Here is an 18,685-nt window from a genome sequence, read left to right on the forward strand (position 1 = left end):
CAACATGTTGATCTCCAACCCCTTGGATGTTGCTCTCAGTGTCCTCAAAGCAGGGGCTTATTTTTGAATCCAGGCTTGGAAGCAAGTTTTAATTGCATAAAAACTAAGTATAATGCCGAGTAGAGCCTCTGGTAGGCTGCCAGTCCACATAGGGCCTACCAAATAGCTAATCACAGCCCTTATTTGGCACCCTAAGGGACCTTTTCCTGCTTGTGTTGCTCCCCAACTCTTTTTACATTTGAATGTGGCTCACGGGTAAAAAAAGGTTGGGGATCCCTGCGCTAAGGGGTGTATAGAGAGCCATCAGTGTAGATTCTACATTTCCGCATTCAAATGAATACAAACCAGCCTGCAAAGCATTAGCGCAGCTGACCACTAGAAGTTATCAGTTCATAAACTGCCATATTGACCTAGAAACATAATGGGCTGCTTTTTGTGAAGAGATAAAGGTATGCTTTTTTTGTCAACAGAAGTAGGCGACTTAAGAATATTTAAGAACATTACATGAATTGTTTGAAACAAAACAAAAAAAGTAATGCAGAATGTCTGAAATACTAAGCACTAAAATGCTTAATTGCTCTCCCCATAGAGGAAAAAAATCACTTGGCAGTTCTTTGTAACTGTGTCTATTTATATTAATTTATTGCATGTGTGTTACCTCTATCTGTACTACTAAATCATTGTTGAAGTATACAGCACTGCATGTGTAAGTAGAGCTATATAAATAAAGATACACATACTGACATATAATTCTAATAGTACTAGTACTGCCTTGCAATGCACACAGAATCAGGATCCATGTGCCTAAAGTGATACTGATGTATTACTAATTTTAAAAAAAATCAAATCAGTGTATTCTCAAAGACAGCTTAGTGCATTTATACAGTGTCTCTTCCCTGGCTCTGACACTCTTTTGAATATTTTTACTATCAGGGATCTATTTTCATTACAGACTGATACCTGAGACATTTAATTTTAATGTTCTAGTTTCTGGTCTCGTACAATAAGAGAGTAAGCTCTTTGAAATAGCATTCTCCTACATATGTTTTCCTGCTAAAACACTTAAATTCATTCTGTCTGTATTAAAGTTGTTAACTAGACATCATTCACACTACAGTCTTGATCCCACTAACATCTGATCACTTCTAAAAGGCATTGCATACAGAACCCATTAAATTTTAATGCAGCTGAAGGAACATTTTTGAAGGAAACCCTAGCAACCATATATAATAGGATCAAACTAATCACATCTAAATTAAAGTGCCTATTCCATGCTGTCCATAGATGAATGTGGGATTGCTGGACCAATTTCTGATACGCAAATGCCATACTTCAATTCTTCTAATACTTGTAGTTGGATATAGCAGACCTCTTTCCCTGATTAATGAATATTGAATAACACTGCAGTATGAGGGGCTGACATATAATATACAAAGCAGGGTTAATGGATAAAGGTAAATAGACGGTAACGCATAGGGAAAATTGATGTAACTCACTGTGAAAGGTATAAGGGGCAACAAAGCAAGAGACAAAACCCAAGAACACGAGTTACATCACGAGTACCAGAATCTAAAATCAAACAGTACTATAAAAGTTAGTGGTGTACTTAATCCCTAAAGCTCAGCATACCCACAGTGTATACATAAATACAGCTGATAGCAAGGTTATAATCAGGAGAAACAAGAATGAATCAAGCATGATAGCAAACCATCTTTTTGTATTTAAGAAAACTGCCATATAAGATGAGCACCAAGCTGTGTATATTCTATCAAATAAAACATACCAGTGTGCACATGAAATACAACAAATGCAACAAATACTGTTTTTAGTTTAATGACATGCACATGACTCACATAATGGCCCTTGGCAAATTTCTGTCTCATGAGATTGCTGCACAGGACAACATATTACTTACTACTTTCTGCAGAGAAAATCATTTTAGCTTCTAACTTGTACGTAGTTGTACTTTTTTTTTTCTTACATCCCTCCCTTTATTGTACAATGGCTTGGTTATAAAATCAATGGTACTATTTAGCCAGCTAGCTAAATACACAACATACTCCATGTTTAAATAATTACAGAAATAAAAGAAATTCTATGTTCTAAAATCATAAAATATTTCAGTCTCTATTTGAATAATGGAAAGGCTGAACAGTTCTAGAAAGCTGGTAAGTCTTTATCCACATACAGTGTTGGTGTTGATTTTCTAAAGGGATTAAGGATTTGGAAGAGAATTAAAAAGCAAAACTGCATCCTCCCTATCTTTCTCTGTGTCTCCTCCCATTCTCATCTTGCAACCATTTCTATTCAGAGAGCAGATCTCGTAGCTGTGGGTACAATTTCCACAAGCTTTTCCTGTTACTGAGCATCAAAGGCCTTCCCATTGTGACCTGCTGTATTCATCCTGTTACATAACGCATCAGTCTTGCGCAGATTCAGAATTAACTATTGGATTGTGCAGGGATTCTGCTTAACCCCTTCCAGGGGTGAAAGGGTTTACTTCATTCACATCAAAGCCGGCAAGCAGATAGAAGAGGAAGGGTAAAATAATATGTATCTATGCAGAGGGATATTCCAGATATTATAAACGTGCAAAAATGTTTTCAACAAACCAACATTGCTCTACCAGGGCATAGAGAATTATACAAATATTCTGTCTCATCTTCCTTATTAATAAGGCTTAATAATAAAATAGCAATGAGCTAATTTATATTATAAAAATAAAATAGATATGTTGTTTGAAGGGTATGTTTATGAAGGCATTTAAGTCATGATAAACTGTCTTAGTTATAAGTCTAATGCCGGTGGACTTGCTGAGAAATTTTAAAGTTCAGTTGAGTGGTAAAGGCCTCAGTTTTAGCATTTGACACCTTAAAAGGAAAAGGCAAGTTTAAATCACTGGGGGCTGCCAAGTTGTTAGGTACCCCCCCCCCCAGTTATAATAGTCTCTTACCTATTACCTGGGCTTTTGTTGTACTTCTACATACTTCTACATATTAGGCCAGTGGCACATGGGACATTTTGGTACCTATCAGTGATTCCAGTCACTTACCTATTCCTTTTCTTTTTCAAAAAATGTACCGGCCAAGGTATTGCTTACAGAGCAACTCGCCATCATCTTATTTCTTCTCCCATGTGTCCTCAGAGATTCTGTAGAGCGTATATGTGCTGTATGCTGTGTACTGCAAATGCACCCTGCCCTAACTAAGGAGGCCATCCGGAGAAGAGGAAAACATTTGTGGTGTTGTGTTCCTTAAACAGTGCCCTAGGCTGGTACATTTTTTTGAAGAAGAGAAGGAATAGGTAAGAGACTGGAATCATTGGGAGGTGTCAAAATGTTCCACTGGTCTAATATGGTCACCATTCTCCAATAACATTTTTGAGTTGTAAAAGTATGGTCCAATCACAATGTAACCTCAATCTTATTAAGACATGTATTAATTTGCAAATTACATGACTAAAGGTGTGAAAGTATGTCAACCAATGTGACTATATTATCCTGGGAATTCCCTACCACTCTGAAGAAGCTGTTATGGTGAGTGGTGAAACATTTTTGAGATTACTCATCGCATCCAGTTGCTTTAGATTTACAAATACTAATATACTAGGGTTGCCAGCTTTTGCACCAGGGATGGGCTGGAGGTGGGTTAGGCAACATTGAGGGCGAGGAGAGCAATGTTAGAGGTGAGGACATTTTGGGGGCAGATGGTGATGCTTAAGGGGTGGGGTGGTGCTGTCAGAGGGTAGAACTATGTTGCAGCAATTGATTGGCTGATCACCGCTTCAGAGGCAACTTTCATGCAGATAGCCCTTCTGAAAATCACGCTGAAAACCAAACAAGCATCAAACCTACTAGATACTGTTATTAGAATAATTTACCTAATTGTGTTTTAATTAGAAAAGGGAATGGCATTTCAAAAGTTTCATTAAATATCCCAATTAATTAATTAATTAATTATTAATTAAATAGAGCTTTTGTCACGGTCAGCACCCTAAATTTAGAACCAATGCTAAGCAACCTGTTCTCGGCTCTTGCTTCCGCCTTTAACAGCCGCCTTACACCTCGAGAGGAGCCCTCAGCTAATCGGATGCCACCAGGTCTTAAATAAGAGAAGTGCCAAGCGAAGGGTTCTGAACGAGCAAAGGGGCACGACGGTAAAGTAAAGTCTTTTGGGCAGAAGGTCACAGTACAAGGCGTAGACAGAAAGCGTAGACAGAACAGGCCGGGTCGGGGCAGGCAGAGTACAAGTGGAGTCAGGCAGGCATGAGTCAAACCAGGAGATCAATCAGAAGGGATTCGGATACCAGGCAGGGTCAGGATTTCAGAAGTCAGGATAGTCAGTAGCAGACAAGGGTCACAACAGGTTATCAGATCACAGAAGTTTAACAGCACAGAACCACCAGGAACTCTCTAGGAGAAAACCTATAACGGGCAATGATTACAAACACAAAGGTCCCTTAAATACTTAAGTTTGAATTTTCGCGCCAATGCGCGCTGACGAAAACACGCAGCACAAGTGCGCTTATAAAAATAGCAGAGGCGCACCGCGCGTGCACTAGAGAACCGGCGCATTGTAGGCAGAAGACCGGCATGGCGGGCGTCCCTGCCGGCCCACTAGGACACCAGGGTGAGTAGCCCTCACATTACCCCCCCCCTCGAGGAGGGGCCACTGGACCCCCAGGTTTTTCAGGAAATTTCAGATGGAATTGTTTCCTGAGACGATCAGCCCTTACATCACAAACCCAAGAATTCGTCTCAGGGCCGTAACCCTTCCAATGAACAAGATACTGTAACTTACCCCGCACAAGGCGAGAGTCAAGGAGTTCTTAGACTATGAATTCAGGCTGACCTTCTACCAACACTGGGGGAGGAAAAGACTGTTGATCTCTAATGACAAGAATTAGAGATCTTAAAATTATCAGGTAGTTTGCGACGAACAGAAGAAGGATTCATTATTTCAGTAATGGGATATGGACCAATAAACCTGGGCCCCAACTTGAGTGAGGGAACCTTAAGTTTGATGTTTTTGTGGATAAACATACTGAGTCTCCCACTAGGCTACCAGGGTAAGTAGCCCTCACAGCTTTATTTTCTAAAGTCACTAGCCAAATGAAATATAAATACTGTATACTGGACAAAAATATCAGGGGCCACACAACTGAAATCGGATAAAACTTTAGATATGAAACATAAAAGTGGTGTAAATGTGATACCTTTATTGGCTTACTAAGATGAAAATTACAGCAAGTGTTAAGAACATTTCAGTTCCTGCTGGTTATACAATGCAGAATAAAAACATTAAAATCTAAATTAGCATGGTACTTGTTATATATAAGAAATTTACAAATGGTGCACTCCAGTTATTCATGCCTAGGTGCTAGTTACAATGTGATACATAAAAAGGGTACTGAACTCATTGGATCTTGGAACAAAAATGAAATATATTAATCGACTAAAACTTTAATATTTCTTATAATGTCACACAATAAAACAACTATCAAGGTTAGGGCAATAATGACCAAAATGAGTCAATAATCCCTTCCCAATGAATAGCACAAAACAAAAACTGTGGTACCATTTTAGCCAGTAGTAAAAACAACAAATAAAAAAAACAAACAAATACAAAAAGTATTGTAGAAGTGATACCTATACTGGCTAACAATAAAATACATTGCAAGCTTTTTTTAACACTTAAAGACAGGGCCTTAATTTAGGGTCAGGTTTCATGTCACATTATGTAACCTGACTGAATTCAGACTCCTGGACTATTTACAACCAACCCTAATTCATTGTTTTACTGTATCTCTACAATTGATCATCATCATCATCATCATTTATTTATATAGCGCTGTCAAGATACGCAGTGCTTTAATTGATCTGTAACTTCCTAATTTACTGCCCATGAATATATTTTACTGATCTAATAGTATATACAGTATGCTGTGCCTTTCTAGCTTTCATTTGTATTTTGCCTGGCAAAGGGGCCTTGGTGCTCAAAACTTGCAATGTATTTTTATTGTTAGCCAATATAGGTATCACTTCTACAATACTTTTTTGTACTTGTTTGTTTTTTAATTTGATATTTTTCCTAATGTATAAAATGCAATAGAACGCTTTCTGAAAATAGAAGACATTTACATGTCTCATGCTTAACCGTCACTTAAGTAACTATTGGCAGGGACATGCAAATTACTTCTTTATGTCCCTGTGGCCAACTATACATCCAGAACCACTGGTTTAATAGCACAGGTACAACCTAATAGTTCAGATGCATAAATGCAAACTTGCAGACAGCCTGAATATACAGTGACCTTCACCAGAGACATGCAAACAAACAAAAACAACAAACAACATTATCCTACAGCATACAAATACCCCTCAAATGACATCAATAATATCAATTGCCTGGGCAACCTGTGGAGTAAACAGACACACAATAATAAAAATAAAGTAACAAAAATAAAAAGAATACAACCCTATAAATACCATACATGTGTGTATGGTTATAAAAGAAACTAAACACTTAAAAAGAAACGTGTTAGTTTATAAACATTGTAATCATTGTTTGTTTACATGTCCTCAATCAAGGTCACTTATCTGTAACCAAAACATTCTTTTTATAGTGGACTAATGATGTTGATTCTTTAAAGGAGAACAAAACCCTAAAAATGTGGCTGAAAATGCCATATTTTATATAGAGAACCTATTGTACCAGCCTAAAGTTTGAGTTTCTCAATAGCAGCAATGATCCAGGACTTCAAACTTGTCACAGGGGGTCACCATCTTGGAAAGTGTCTGTGACACTCACATGCTCAGTGGGCTCTGAGCAGCTAAACTTAATTATCAAGCAGAATATGACCTATATTGGCCTGTAATATAAGCTGATGCTACAAGGTTGATTATTCAATTCTGATGCTAATTGCACTGGTTTCTGTGCAGCCATGTAGTAATTATCTGTATTAATTACTAACCAGTCTTATATTATGAATTTTTATTCTATGTGTTCTATGTGTATTTCACGTCGGTCCCTAAGCTCAGTAAGTGACAGCAGCATAGAGAATGTGCAGTGAATTAGCAGAAAAGAAGATGGGGAGCTTCTGGGGTATCTTTGGGGGCACAGATATTCCCTGCTAAAGGACTATGGATGCCTTGGGCTGGTACAGAAGCCCAAAACATAATGTGCAACATTTCTAGCCTACTGCTGTAGTTAAGCTTTAGCATTCCTCCCAACATTTTGTAAATAAAAAGAGGGTCAAAAAAGTTGGCGTGCGTAGCACCGCAAAAATTAATTACCATGTTCATTTTACAAAATTTGGCAGGTTATGAAAATTTTAACATATTTCTGTGTTTCCAGTTATTACAGTTTTGCTAATGAAGGTGAATTGCCCTTTAAGTTGTGAATATAACTTCTCCCTGATTTCATTGTTAGCATGCCTCCTATATGATTAAATATTCTGTCCTGAGCTATGCTGTACCCTATTAACAGGGCTTCCATAGGGGGTGGGACAATTCTCCCAGGCCAATGGGTTTTGGGTCTTATGGGGGGCAGGGCGGTGCTGCACTCAGATCAGCCAGGCCCCCATCAGCTGATACATAGCAAAGAACTTGCCAGAGAATGTAGTCGTTAGGCATTGAGCTATCTCTACTCGGGGCCAGATTTACAGCTGCTGGGAGCACTGGGGATTGGTGCGTGGGCAATTTAAAAAAAAACAGCGTATCTCCTGTGCGGCCCCAATGCTTTGGATGTGGCTGGGCAGCCACCCATAAAGTCCTGCAGCCCAACGCCCAGGCCTTTGTGGCCTTTTCCACTAATCTGCCTGTCTCTAACATTCTTACTAGCTACCTCTACAGAAAAGATGCAAATCCCAGTCTGCCTACAGACCTCCTTCCTGGACATCACTGCAGTATCTGACAATGGTCACTTCTCATGAACACAGGACTTTTGGGGTCAGTTCATGAGAATGTATTATCTAAAGCTACTGAACATCATTCACTGGGTGAGGCTTAGTTTAGCCAAAAGATGACTGAACACAACAACCCACTGCTATGAAAAAGAGGGCTTCTGTTTCAGGGTGATGCCACAGTTTCCCAAATGCACGAAAAGACCACTGTATTAAAATTCATTGAAATTGCCTTATCCTTGCCAGTAGAATCATACTATCAATGAGATTATCCGATTCTACTGGCAAAGATAAGGCGATTTTACTTACTTACTTTTTAATACTAAGGTATTTTCAGGTGTGTGTGCAATTACCCTAACATAAGATTTGTACAAGTACACATTAGAAATGATTTGTATGCCAGATTGAATTAATCTTTTCCATATTTTAATTTTTTGGTCTGTGCACTTAGTATATAGTCAAGTGTGATAAATAACAGAACTACAAAAGTCGTAATAAAATAAAATTATTAAGAGGTGAACCATGATGTTATAAAGCATGCACTGACATTTATAATTTGCTTTATCTGCATTTTAGACCTGTTGCAGATCTCTGATTTATATGCGTGTGTAGTTCAAATAATTGTTCTCAGGAAGAAGTTCTGGTTTCTACTGAAGTTGAATACAATTTTAGAGTTTGAGAATGCAGGGCTCTGAGGGACAGAAAAGTCGTTTTGCTTAATGCAACACTTGACCAGGAATCAGGAGAGTTTATTACTGAGGTAGTGGAGAGAGATTTAGATGCAGGTTAGGGCAGCAGTAAGGATTGAATGCAGTAGATATTCTGAGAGACCAGCTAGTATTATTTTGCAGTAGTCTATCCTGATTAGTATAAGGGCCTCGATCAATGTTATAGCAGTAGAGGGACAGTAGTGGCACAGTATAGTACATTGTTGCTACCTGGCTGGTATTTTACTTTGTTTGCTGTAACAATTATACTTTGTGTCAATTTATTTGATACAAAAGAAATACATCAGTGAGACTGATATTTACTTCCAGGAAAGGTTGCTCTATCAGTAAATGACTCTCTTGTAACAAAGGCACATTTGGCACAGGCCAGAGTCCAATAAGTGGAAATCTATACATGCATGTATGAGCAACACCTTGACACCTACTTATTGCCTTCCTCTGCTTACTACTGAACAGAAGAAATTCAGTTTTGCAACTCACTTATACTGAAAGGGAAATATGCCTGGTGCTTAGAGAAGAGCACAATTATTTGTAGGACTAGGTCTACATATCTCAAAATTAGTAAGATGGACTGATAACACTAAGGCCAGAACCCTAAAAGCTTGTCAACACTTTCATTTCCTCAGAATGCTAAAGTGTTGTGGAGTCAACAAGGTGGGACTAACTATCTTTACAGAGCAATGACTGAAAGCACTCTCACCAGCCACATGTAGGTGTGGTATGGTAATATCACACAATGGGAAAAACGTACTCTTCAAAGAGTGGCCAGAGCTGCTGAACGAATCATTAGCACTAAACTTCCATCAATATTTGATCTTGATGCTGCCAGATGCAAGAAAAGAATTACAGCATAACCAGCGACCCAATCCACCCAGAACATAATTTATTAATCTGGCACAAGCCCAACTATTCTCTAAAGTGCAGAAGGACTGAAAGCATAAAAACTTGAAGCAAGACTATTTAACAGCTTCTTCCCAAGAGCAGTCATACTAATCAAGTCCTGATGCAGGAAAAGTAATATGATCACCGTTGACTTGTCTCTCCTTACTTCCTCTGACCTATTTAGATATAGATTATATATACAGTTTTCCCATTATTTTCATAACATTCTACTACATACTTACTCTCTATCACTCTATGTGCTTTTGTGCACAAGAATCCCTATACGGGTTGGCTGGGCCGGTGGGACATTGTGAAAAACCTGATAACCCAGACCTGTTGCCTCCTGACCTGAGAACACTGTCCCCTGACCTCTCGAGATCAAGAGAATAAGGTACACTTGGGCAAGGGTGTGCTATGTAGGACGAGTTGTGGTTAGAGTGGGGGCTGGGCTGAGGCAGGAGCCCTGGTGGGCTACAGACCCCACAGTCCCACACTGTCCCTATGTATTATAGTAAGTGGCCAGATCAGTGCTCTGTGCTGTGATGTAGATAGGATTCCTAACTTAGGCCCACTCACAAGACTTTAAATCAATTATCTAAACATAGAAAATTACTAAACCTTAATGTCTCATTGCTCGAAGTTTCCCTTCACCCATAACTTAAAACTCAAAACTGGACATATTATATGGCTATTGATGTTACCCACCATGACAGTTTTACCAAGTAACAGGGAAAAATGCACAATATGTGTATACTGGACAAAATATATCAGATGAATGAATATTAGCAAGCACGCATATTCCTTTTAATGCACTGCTGTAAGCGAATGAAGCATGGCAACTAACATGTGACATTCACACTGCATGAAATCTACTCCCTAGTAAATAACTCGCATAAACCAACACCTTTAAATAGATTTACATCATTATATAAAAGTCTGTGAACACTGTGAGGTGAAAATTGGGAGATGTTTGAGAACTTCTGTCTGCTCCTCTCTCTTTCATGTCACTAGTCATTATTTCCTTACTGCAAATATATGTAGCAGCACTGGGAGAGGGATATTCTGTTCCTTGGCCACTGATAATTTGGGCTAAAGGAAAAACAAACAAGCAGGCATTCCCCCATTCAGGAATCATTCATCAGGTAACAAACGTGAAATGTGTTTAAAAATGCCTGCTGATATAACACAAATGTAATGCCAGAGACATGAATATTCTGCTCTTGCACAGCATGCTGGGACGTTTTAAATCCTCTGCATAAAAAAAGATCAATCCCTTGCTCAGAGGAATATGTACATTCTCTTTAGAGAGCCATGCTGACTTTTTTAACATGGATGTTATTTATTTGCAAGCTTCAGCAACCTGTTGGCTGGCTAGGGATGATGGGAGTTGTAATGTGGAAACCTGTAGAGGACAGCATGTTTGATATCCCTGATTTACATGGAAAATGTCCTCACTTCTCTACTACCATGACATTTTATGAATAACTGTCTGTATAAAATCTGTTCACTCTCTTATACACACACTCAATCTCACACACTCACACCCTTTCTTTGTGCTTTGGCCTTCCCCGTTTTTTTTGTTTCCCTTGCTCAGTTCTTCCTTCACTTGTCTTTCTCCCTCCCATGTCTACATCTCTTGCTTCCTCTCTCCTCCTGTTTCTCTCTCCCCTCCTGAACCTGGTTACATAACAGACCAGCTTTTCCAAATCCTGTATTTCAGTCACCCAAATCCCTCTGGCTTAAATTCTCCCCCTGCAGAAAGCAAATCAACCAGGAATCTCAGCATAACGCCAATTGCAAAATTCCCTCCTAACCATCACTCCTGTTAAATCCCCTCTTTAATGCCACCCCCAGATCCTATACAACAATAGCCTTATTTTAATATTCTATTGCAAGACTTATAAGGCACAAGAGCACGTCACTAGTAACTGGTGGGCCGATGATCGTCTTTCATGTTTCAGCCTGCTTTTTTCCCAAACTGTTTTTCGTTTTTTCATATCTTGGGAATTCTGGGAAGTGTAGTTCTATAGAGATGATACTAAAACAAAGCTTTAAATATGGGTGGTGCATATGTAATTTTAAATCAAACATATGGCATCAATATAAAGATCAACCAGCCAGTATTAAGAAAACACGAAACAAGTGTTTTATGACACTGGTCTTTTATATATATATATATATATATATAGATATATATATATATATATATATATATATATATATATATATATATATATATATATATATATATGTATATGTATATATATATATATACACATATTTCTGGTGAGTGGTGGTTATATATTTCTATATGCACGGAATAACACACAGAGCAGTTGGAATACTAAAATTGCATGTAATACTGATAATCATTTGCCATTGTTTAGCTTATTGGAATTCCCTAGGGTAAACAACATAGCCTATTTCATTAGTATGCCAGGTGAAAGAGTTAAACATCAGATTTTTTTTCTCTGCCACAAGAAGACAAGCGTTCTCTGAAATCCAGCACTGATTTATACATTATTTATAAGAATAATTAAACTTGCAGGCTTATTTTCCCACTATGCATGGCACATCCCTTTAACTATTCTTTCTAGACTGGGAGGAAATTTCTGAAACAGAGCAGTGTGTTATACTTTTAGATGATCGGAAGCTACAGAGCTCATAAATACATACCAGAAGCACTTGCACCAGGGAAAAAAAGTAAAGAGAAAAGGACATAATCACTCTATATATGCATGGAAACAGAACAGAATATTAATAATCTAGCATTGAGCTTCTTCCCTTGCTTAAAAAGTAATAATGCATTTCTTTTGTAGTTTTGCTTGGCCACATTCCATGACACAAGTAATTTAAATTAAGTGCTCTGCATACCTGGGAAGGGTTTTACCTCTACTAATTAATTTGTAACATTGGTGAGTTTATAGATTGATCATGTTATTTTAAGTATTTATTATCATACATTAAGCCAAGTTGACGCTAGCGAGGCAAATCATTTCAGCTGACTATCCATACAGGCTCAGCCTCCTAACATCACATGATTCAGATTATACCATTCAAATAATTGAAAGGGAAAAAAAGACCAGGATACTAGGTTCATCCAGTCTTACATATTAACAGATAAGGAAAGATCGCACTACTTTGGTTGGCTCATTCAACAAGTTTGCAATCCGTTTGCATATCTGAAATTATGTGTTTAGAAGCTGTGCCTTCTAAATACACACCAGTTGCTATGAACAAGTTATCCAGGTTGCAGTGTGCAACATTCCTCCCTTTTTCACATAGGGAAGCTAAAGCAAGCGAAATCAGTTGTAAATTATTTGACCTCTAGGTGCCAGTTTAAAGTCCTATTAAACAATCCAAAAAGATACTGGAGCCAATAAATGCATTACTATTTACCATTTAAAACAGAAAACGCTCAACATCTCTTTCTGTGACTGCGTGGCTTTGGCACTTTCACTTTTTGTAATAAAAAAAAGCATAGAAAAACAGAGGGTGAGCCAATGTTTGCAAAGTTCCATTCATGAAGTTGCCTGGTCAGTCTATTTTTTTGCTTTCCTTCTGCAGCCTGACATCTTTGCTATTTTACTACTTTGAGGCAAAAAAAAAGGCCTTATGTGGCTTTCAGGCATTCAGAGAAAACATTCTGCACACAGTTACATCTCTCCTTTCAAGTCATAATTTTACATTTCTGTAGGTAGCAGGTGCACAAATATTGCAGGGCAATATGACTTCACATGAACATTGGTAAAACAGCTGAGTCAGCTGCCTCTAAATCTTTACACCCGTACCCTAAAATATTTATCAGCAAATATGCTAATGGCAGGAATCACTAGATGTCAGCTGGACATAACACTGCTTGGAAATGAGTAAACTCAGCAGCATGGTTTCCGTAAACACTATCACCATGCATACTGTGAAGGTATCACATTTAGTGCATGGTTACAGCACTCTAGGTAATCTCCCAGCTCTCTTACAACAAAGCAGAATTCTCCTTTTTTTAGAAATAAAATATAAAAGCCATTGAACAGTAAATACGTAATACTGTGTACCCCAACAGTTATGGCAGAGATATTTATGCATTTAATAGAACACCGGAAATATATATGTATGTGCATGTATACAGTGTAACTGACAACATATTACCATAAAAATGTAATGCACTAATGAATATTTTATAACAATCCTGTGGTATAGCCATCCAACTATAGATAATCCAGAATAATGCGTCTCTCTTTTTCTATCTCTGCTAATTACTGTAGTAAATATTTTCTATATTCATTATGTACTCCTCTATAGATTAAATATGCATCTCCATTCATTATGTACTCTTCTATAGATAAAATATGCATATGGGCAGCAGATGTTAGAAACTATTCAGGAGAATAAATGGTTAAAAAAAAAATCAATTCTCAATATCCTGAAACAACCTCATCTTTAAAAATATTATATGGTTATGATTTAACCTCAGTAAGCCCACAATTGCTCTCTCTTTTTTTTAATAAGGGTTGGTGTAGTAATCACACATCCCAATTTAGCTATAATGCACAGAAAATGAGATGCCACACAGTTCACTCCTACTCTGTATGGTTTCAATAAATAAGATCCTGGTGTCTGCAGATTAACCATTCAGTTTCGGAAGCATGCAGTGTTTCCCTTTGCACTTTATCACTAAGCTTGCTGTCAGGTGGTGCTGAAAGGGTTACAGTCTCCTCGGATGGTGATCAGAAGTACAGAGTGTTACTGTACCTGTCCTGTGTGCAGCTTTTGGTTCAGAGAAAAAGAGATGGGAAGATAGTGCTGAAAATAGCAGCATAGGATTGGTACCCAGGTCAGACCAGGCTCACCCTACCACCTCAAACATTACAGAATGTGGCAGTGCAAATTCTCTGCAAGTAAAACTTTTCATTATTTTCACAAGCTGCTGATGAGTTTTGGGACTAGCACACTGGTAGATTCCTACCAAGGCAGCCCCAGCACTGAATGGGTTAACCCCCATCTCCCTCCCCCCCCTTAAAAAAAAGCTGTCAAAGTTTTTCCAAGGCTGATCTGCTCTCTTCTTTCACTATCCTGCCATCTCTGCTTCTCTCTATCTCTTTCTCTCTGTGCATGTGAAACAGAAACCCCCAGCTTTCTCGGAACACCTCCCTCACTGCCATCAATACCCACATTATATTGGTGATGGTACCTCTGCTGGTGGTGGTTATAGGGTAGCTGTGTCTTGCTGCTGCTCCTGTCTCTTCCCCTCTTCTTGCAGGTTCCTGGGGTTCTCTGCTCTTGGGGTCTGGCTTTTTCACCCCTGTTTCCAATGCTGGTTCAGGGCTAGAGGGAGAGCATGGATCCATCATTCCCCCCAAAATAGAGATGTAGTGGGGATCTTGAGGATTTGGATCCCCCCCCAATGGTAGGTATTGCTAGGAGGAGGCTCATAGACTCCCTCTGTCTCTGTGTCAGTGCAACTCTATGGTAAGCGAGAGAAGGGGGGAGAGACACAGGGAGAGTGTGATATCTGAGCAGTTCCCATGAGCGGCCACTGGCAGCACTAAAGAGAAGCGTAGAGAAGTAAACGGATTTATTATGGGAATGACAAACGTACTAATAGAATGTCGTTTCCACGTCTCAATCCATTTTAAGGAATATTAACTACTAGGAAATGTGCTGTGTGTATTCTGTAGCTTGACCTCCAGTCTCTCGAAATTGACTTTATGAAACGACAAAATGAGCTTCAAGCGAGTGGAGTGTGATCTGTATAGAAGCTGAGAGTGTGGAAGGGCACGCAGCTCTGTGTGTAGGACATATTGCTTTCCATCAAATACATAAACTCTCATAGAGATAATAATCTGTTAGTGCATGCTACTGCCTTCCCCCTGTCTCTACAGAATGGCAATTTTGATGAACGAGCATTAGGGCTTAGGGATTAGCCCTGCACAAGTAAATTAGGCACACTGCATGGCATATTTATTTATATATGTATATATACTGGCAATATAAAGTGTAATACTGTCTCATTTCTTCATATTCCATGTTCTCTGAGAGAGAGAAAAATCTCACACCTTCAGGTGTTCTGTGAAGTGAAATTAAACAGTAACTGGTTCCAGACATTAACAATAACATGAGACACTTAGGTCAGAGCTCACTGTCCTCTGGAAACATCCCTGTAACAGCTATGTGGTCATAGTCCCAAGAATATCAAGGTAATATCAAACTATAGTCTTACCCTTACTGACTTTCAAGACAGTTCAAGAGTCCCTACAATAGGAGAGCAAATACCCCCAAATACTGAGCAGTTACACAGTTACACAGTTTGAGAACAACTGATAGAAAACCATATCATCTGTTTGAATGGTGGTCAAGCATCTAGTGATGGAGCAGGAGGAATGCGGAGGGGATTCATACCAAGATGGTACAGGAGGGAACCAAAAATGGAGTGGCTCCACAAGCTGCTAGAAGGGTTGTAGGCAGAGGTGAGACCGGGGAGACAAACGGCAGGGGCTAGGTTGCGCCCTATTCGCCTCTCCCACCTGCCCTCTAAATTGAGCCCCAGCCCTCCCACAGCTTGTAAGAGAGCTCAGGATGCCACATCAATAACAGCGGCATCCAAACTTGTACTGGCCAGACTGCAGATCCGGGTGGTTGTGCAGGTGCATACAGCTGCAGCCACAGCTGCTGCAGGTAAGTAGTCCCTCCTTCACTTCCCAGGATATATTAGTTGTGGTCAAGGGCAGAAGGTTAATAGTATTCCTTCCCCACCCATGATCCCACCTACCCCATGGCAGCATGACAACAGGCCAATCTGTGTGCCTAGGAACATATCTGGTCCAGGGAATCAGTTTATTGAGGAGCTAAATGAATCCTTAGCATCAGGGCTGCCATCAGAAATCACAGGGCCCCATACGCCAACATTTCCTGGCCTCCCTGGGCTGCACCCACTACAAGCCCCACCTACAAGTCCGCCCACCCCACAGGTCAACCCCCCACCACACAATAAAAAAAATATTCGTGGTCAGGGCCCCCCATAAAAAAAACATTTGTGGTCAGGGCCCCCCATAAAAAAACATTTGTGGTCAGGGCCCCCCATAAAAAAATATTTGTGGTCAGATATATTGGTGGCTAGGACCCCACATGGTAAAAAAAAAATTTGTGGCCAGGGCCACGTGGGCCCCACCCACGTTATAAGAACATTGGTGGCCAGGGCCCCCCATAAACAGATTATAAAAAAACTCGCCCCCCCAGAAGTTTAAAAAGAAATTGGTTCCCAGGACCCCACCACACAACAGGGACCACAAAGGGTTACCTTTAGGGGGCCCTGCCATGTTGCACTTATTTCATTAGTGTGGCCCACCTGCTGCCAGTGAGCTGCCAACTTCAGAAGGGAGGAGGGGAGCACAGATAGCTGCATGTTCTTCCAGTGACAGCATTTTCTTCCCTTATTGGTCACAGCATTTCAAGTCCCGGCAAAGTTGCATGGTGATTGGATGAGCTGGAGGGGAAGTTTAAACCTCAGCTATCCAATCCCTGAGCAGCTCAGCCGGGACTTAAACTCTGTGACCAATAAAGGAAAGTAATGGACAGAAGATACCTCCCCCTGTGCTCCTGCCTTCCCGAAGTCAGCAGCTCTAAGAAAGCAGGGGGGCCCGACTAATCAAGTAAGTGCCGCGTAGCCGGGCCCCCCTTACCCTCGGGCCCCCTACAACTCTCCCCCCTGTCCCCCCCTGATGGCGGCCCTGCTTAGCACACAGCTCAGAGGAGAGAGAGCTACCACTTTTTGATGTGCCCAAACCGCCACCACTTAATAGAACAGGGTGCATGACCACACCTTTTATACCTCACCCTCCATAATCTCAATCACCCCTCCTTCAACAACCAAAGTCCCTTACCTGTAGCTAGGCTACAGCCACCCCGCAGAGTGGCAAGCCAGCGCAGCCTGTTTGGGCAGGCACAATCTTCATCAGGCCGCTGGTAAAGTCCTCAACCAAGTCTGTACAGCACTGAAGAGCATCCAGACATAGGCATCACAGTCCTGGCTATAGTGACTATAGCTCATCTACTTCCCGAACATGAAATTCCTCCTCTTTGTCGGAGAGGGAGTCGTAAAAGAAAGTCAATGAGCAAGGCACCTGCACAGCCTGGAACATCAGTTTCCCAAACTGGGGGTTACTTCTGTGAATTAGGCTGCCTGTCCTGCTAATCTTCTTGTTTGGGGACTTGGGATCAGTCAAACATAAATTCTGAAATAATGATAGTGTTGAGGTCTATCATGGGTAAATTGGAGGGGGTCTGTGTCTAGCTCATTCCAGATGCCCCAGCATATCCTTTGAAGGACTCTTATTTTTGTGGTGTAACTCACCTTGGCTGCCATACTAATACTAAAAAATATGGCACAACAAGTTTACAAATATATGGTCTTTATTTTCTCCCGATCAGCCCACAGTTGCTCCAGAGAGGTGCTTTGAGAAAACTGAGGATAGGAAGGTGAAAGTTCCTAAGATATTTGGTAACTGGTTACTGGCTTTTTCAGTCCTGGTTTGCGTGGTGGGTCAGAAATTTCCCAATAAATGTTTAGAATTGTTTGTTTACCTTGATATGATTTAAAGAGCTTATAAGACACATGGGGGCTCCGCATGGTAAAGATGATGAGGAGTTTAGGAGACGGCTAGCACTCAAGCCAGAGCATAGCTGGGATAACAAAACAACAGATGTCTGGCTTTGATTGATTATTACTCAGAGGTCACAATCATTTCCATATCCTGCTGCACAGAGCAACCCAGGGGCAAGCCAGTGCAGCAGATACTAGACACCACGATTCTTGTTGGCTCTTTGCATTGCAGGTTCTACAGCATGAGTAAATTTAAACACGAATGCACGATCTGTGGGGGGGGGCACATTCTGCACTCCGCTGTTTCAAGAAGCTTAAACAGCCACACTTAGGGCCCCCAGTAGAGTTAAGGACCCAGTGAGCATGCAGAAGATTTCTCCCTAGCTAGACCATTACCCCAGGACACAGGAGGCCACACTACTTAGAGTTCGTTTCATTTATGTTTTTTTCATCCTGTTCCAATATTCTTCATTTCCTACATTTTCTGAGAATCTGAAGAGTGCTAAAGTGCTAAAGACAACCCAGGGGTAGTAGCACAAAAGTTAGGGAAGGAGGTTGAGCTCAGCAGAATAGCAGG

General features: G+C 40.2%; 1 protein-coding gene across 1 annotated transcript in view; it reads right to left on the reverse strand.

Moving 5' to 3' along the window:
* The window catches only part of rora.L (RAR related orphan receptor A L homeolog), a 248,802-nt gene extending 233,824 nt beyond the window's left edge, over positions 1-14,978 (reverse strand). The window contains exon 1 of the mRNA XM_041586690.1: positions 14,701-14,978. Coding sequence (XP_041442624.1) covers positions 14,701-14,860 — 160 coding nt within the window. The 5' untranslated portion in view covers positions 14,861-14,978. The remainder of the gene's footprint in view (positions 1-14,700) is intronic.
* Between the last annotated feature and the right edge of the window lie 3,707 nt (positions 14,979-18,685).

This window comes from Xenopus laevis, chromosome 3L, assembly GCF_017654675.1.
Source record: "Xenopus laevis strain J_2021 chromosome 3L, Xenopus_laevis_v10.1, whole genome shotgun sequence".
NCBI lineage: Eukaryota > Metazoa > Chordata > Amphibia > Anura > Pipidae > Xenopus > Xenopus laevis.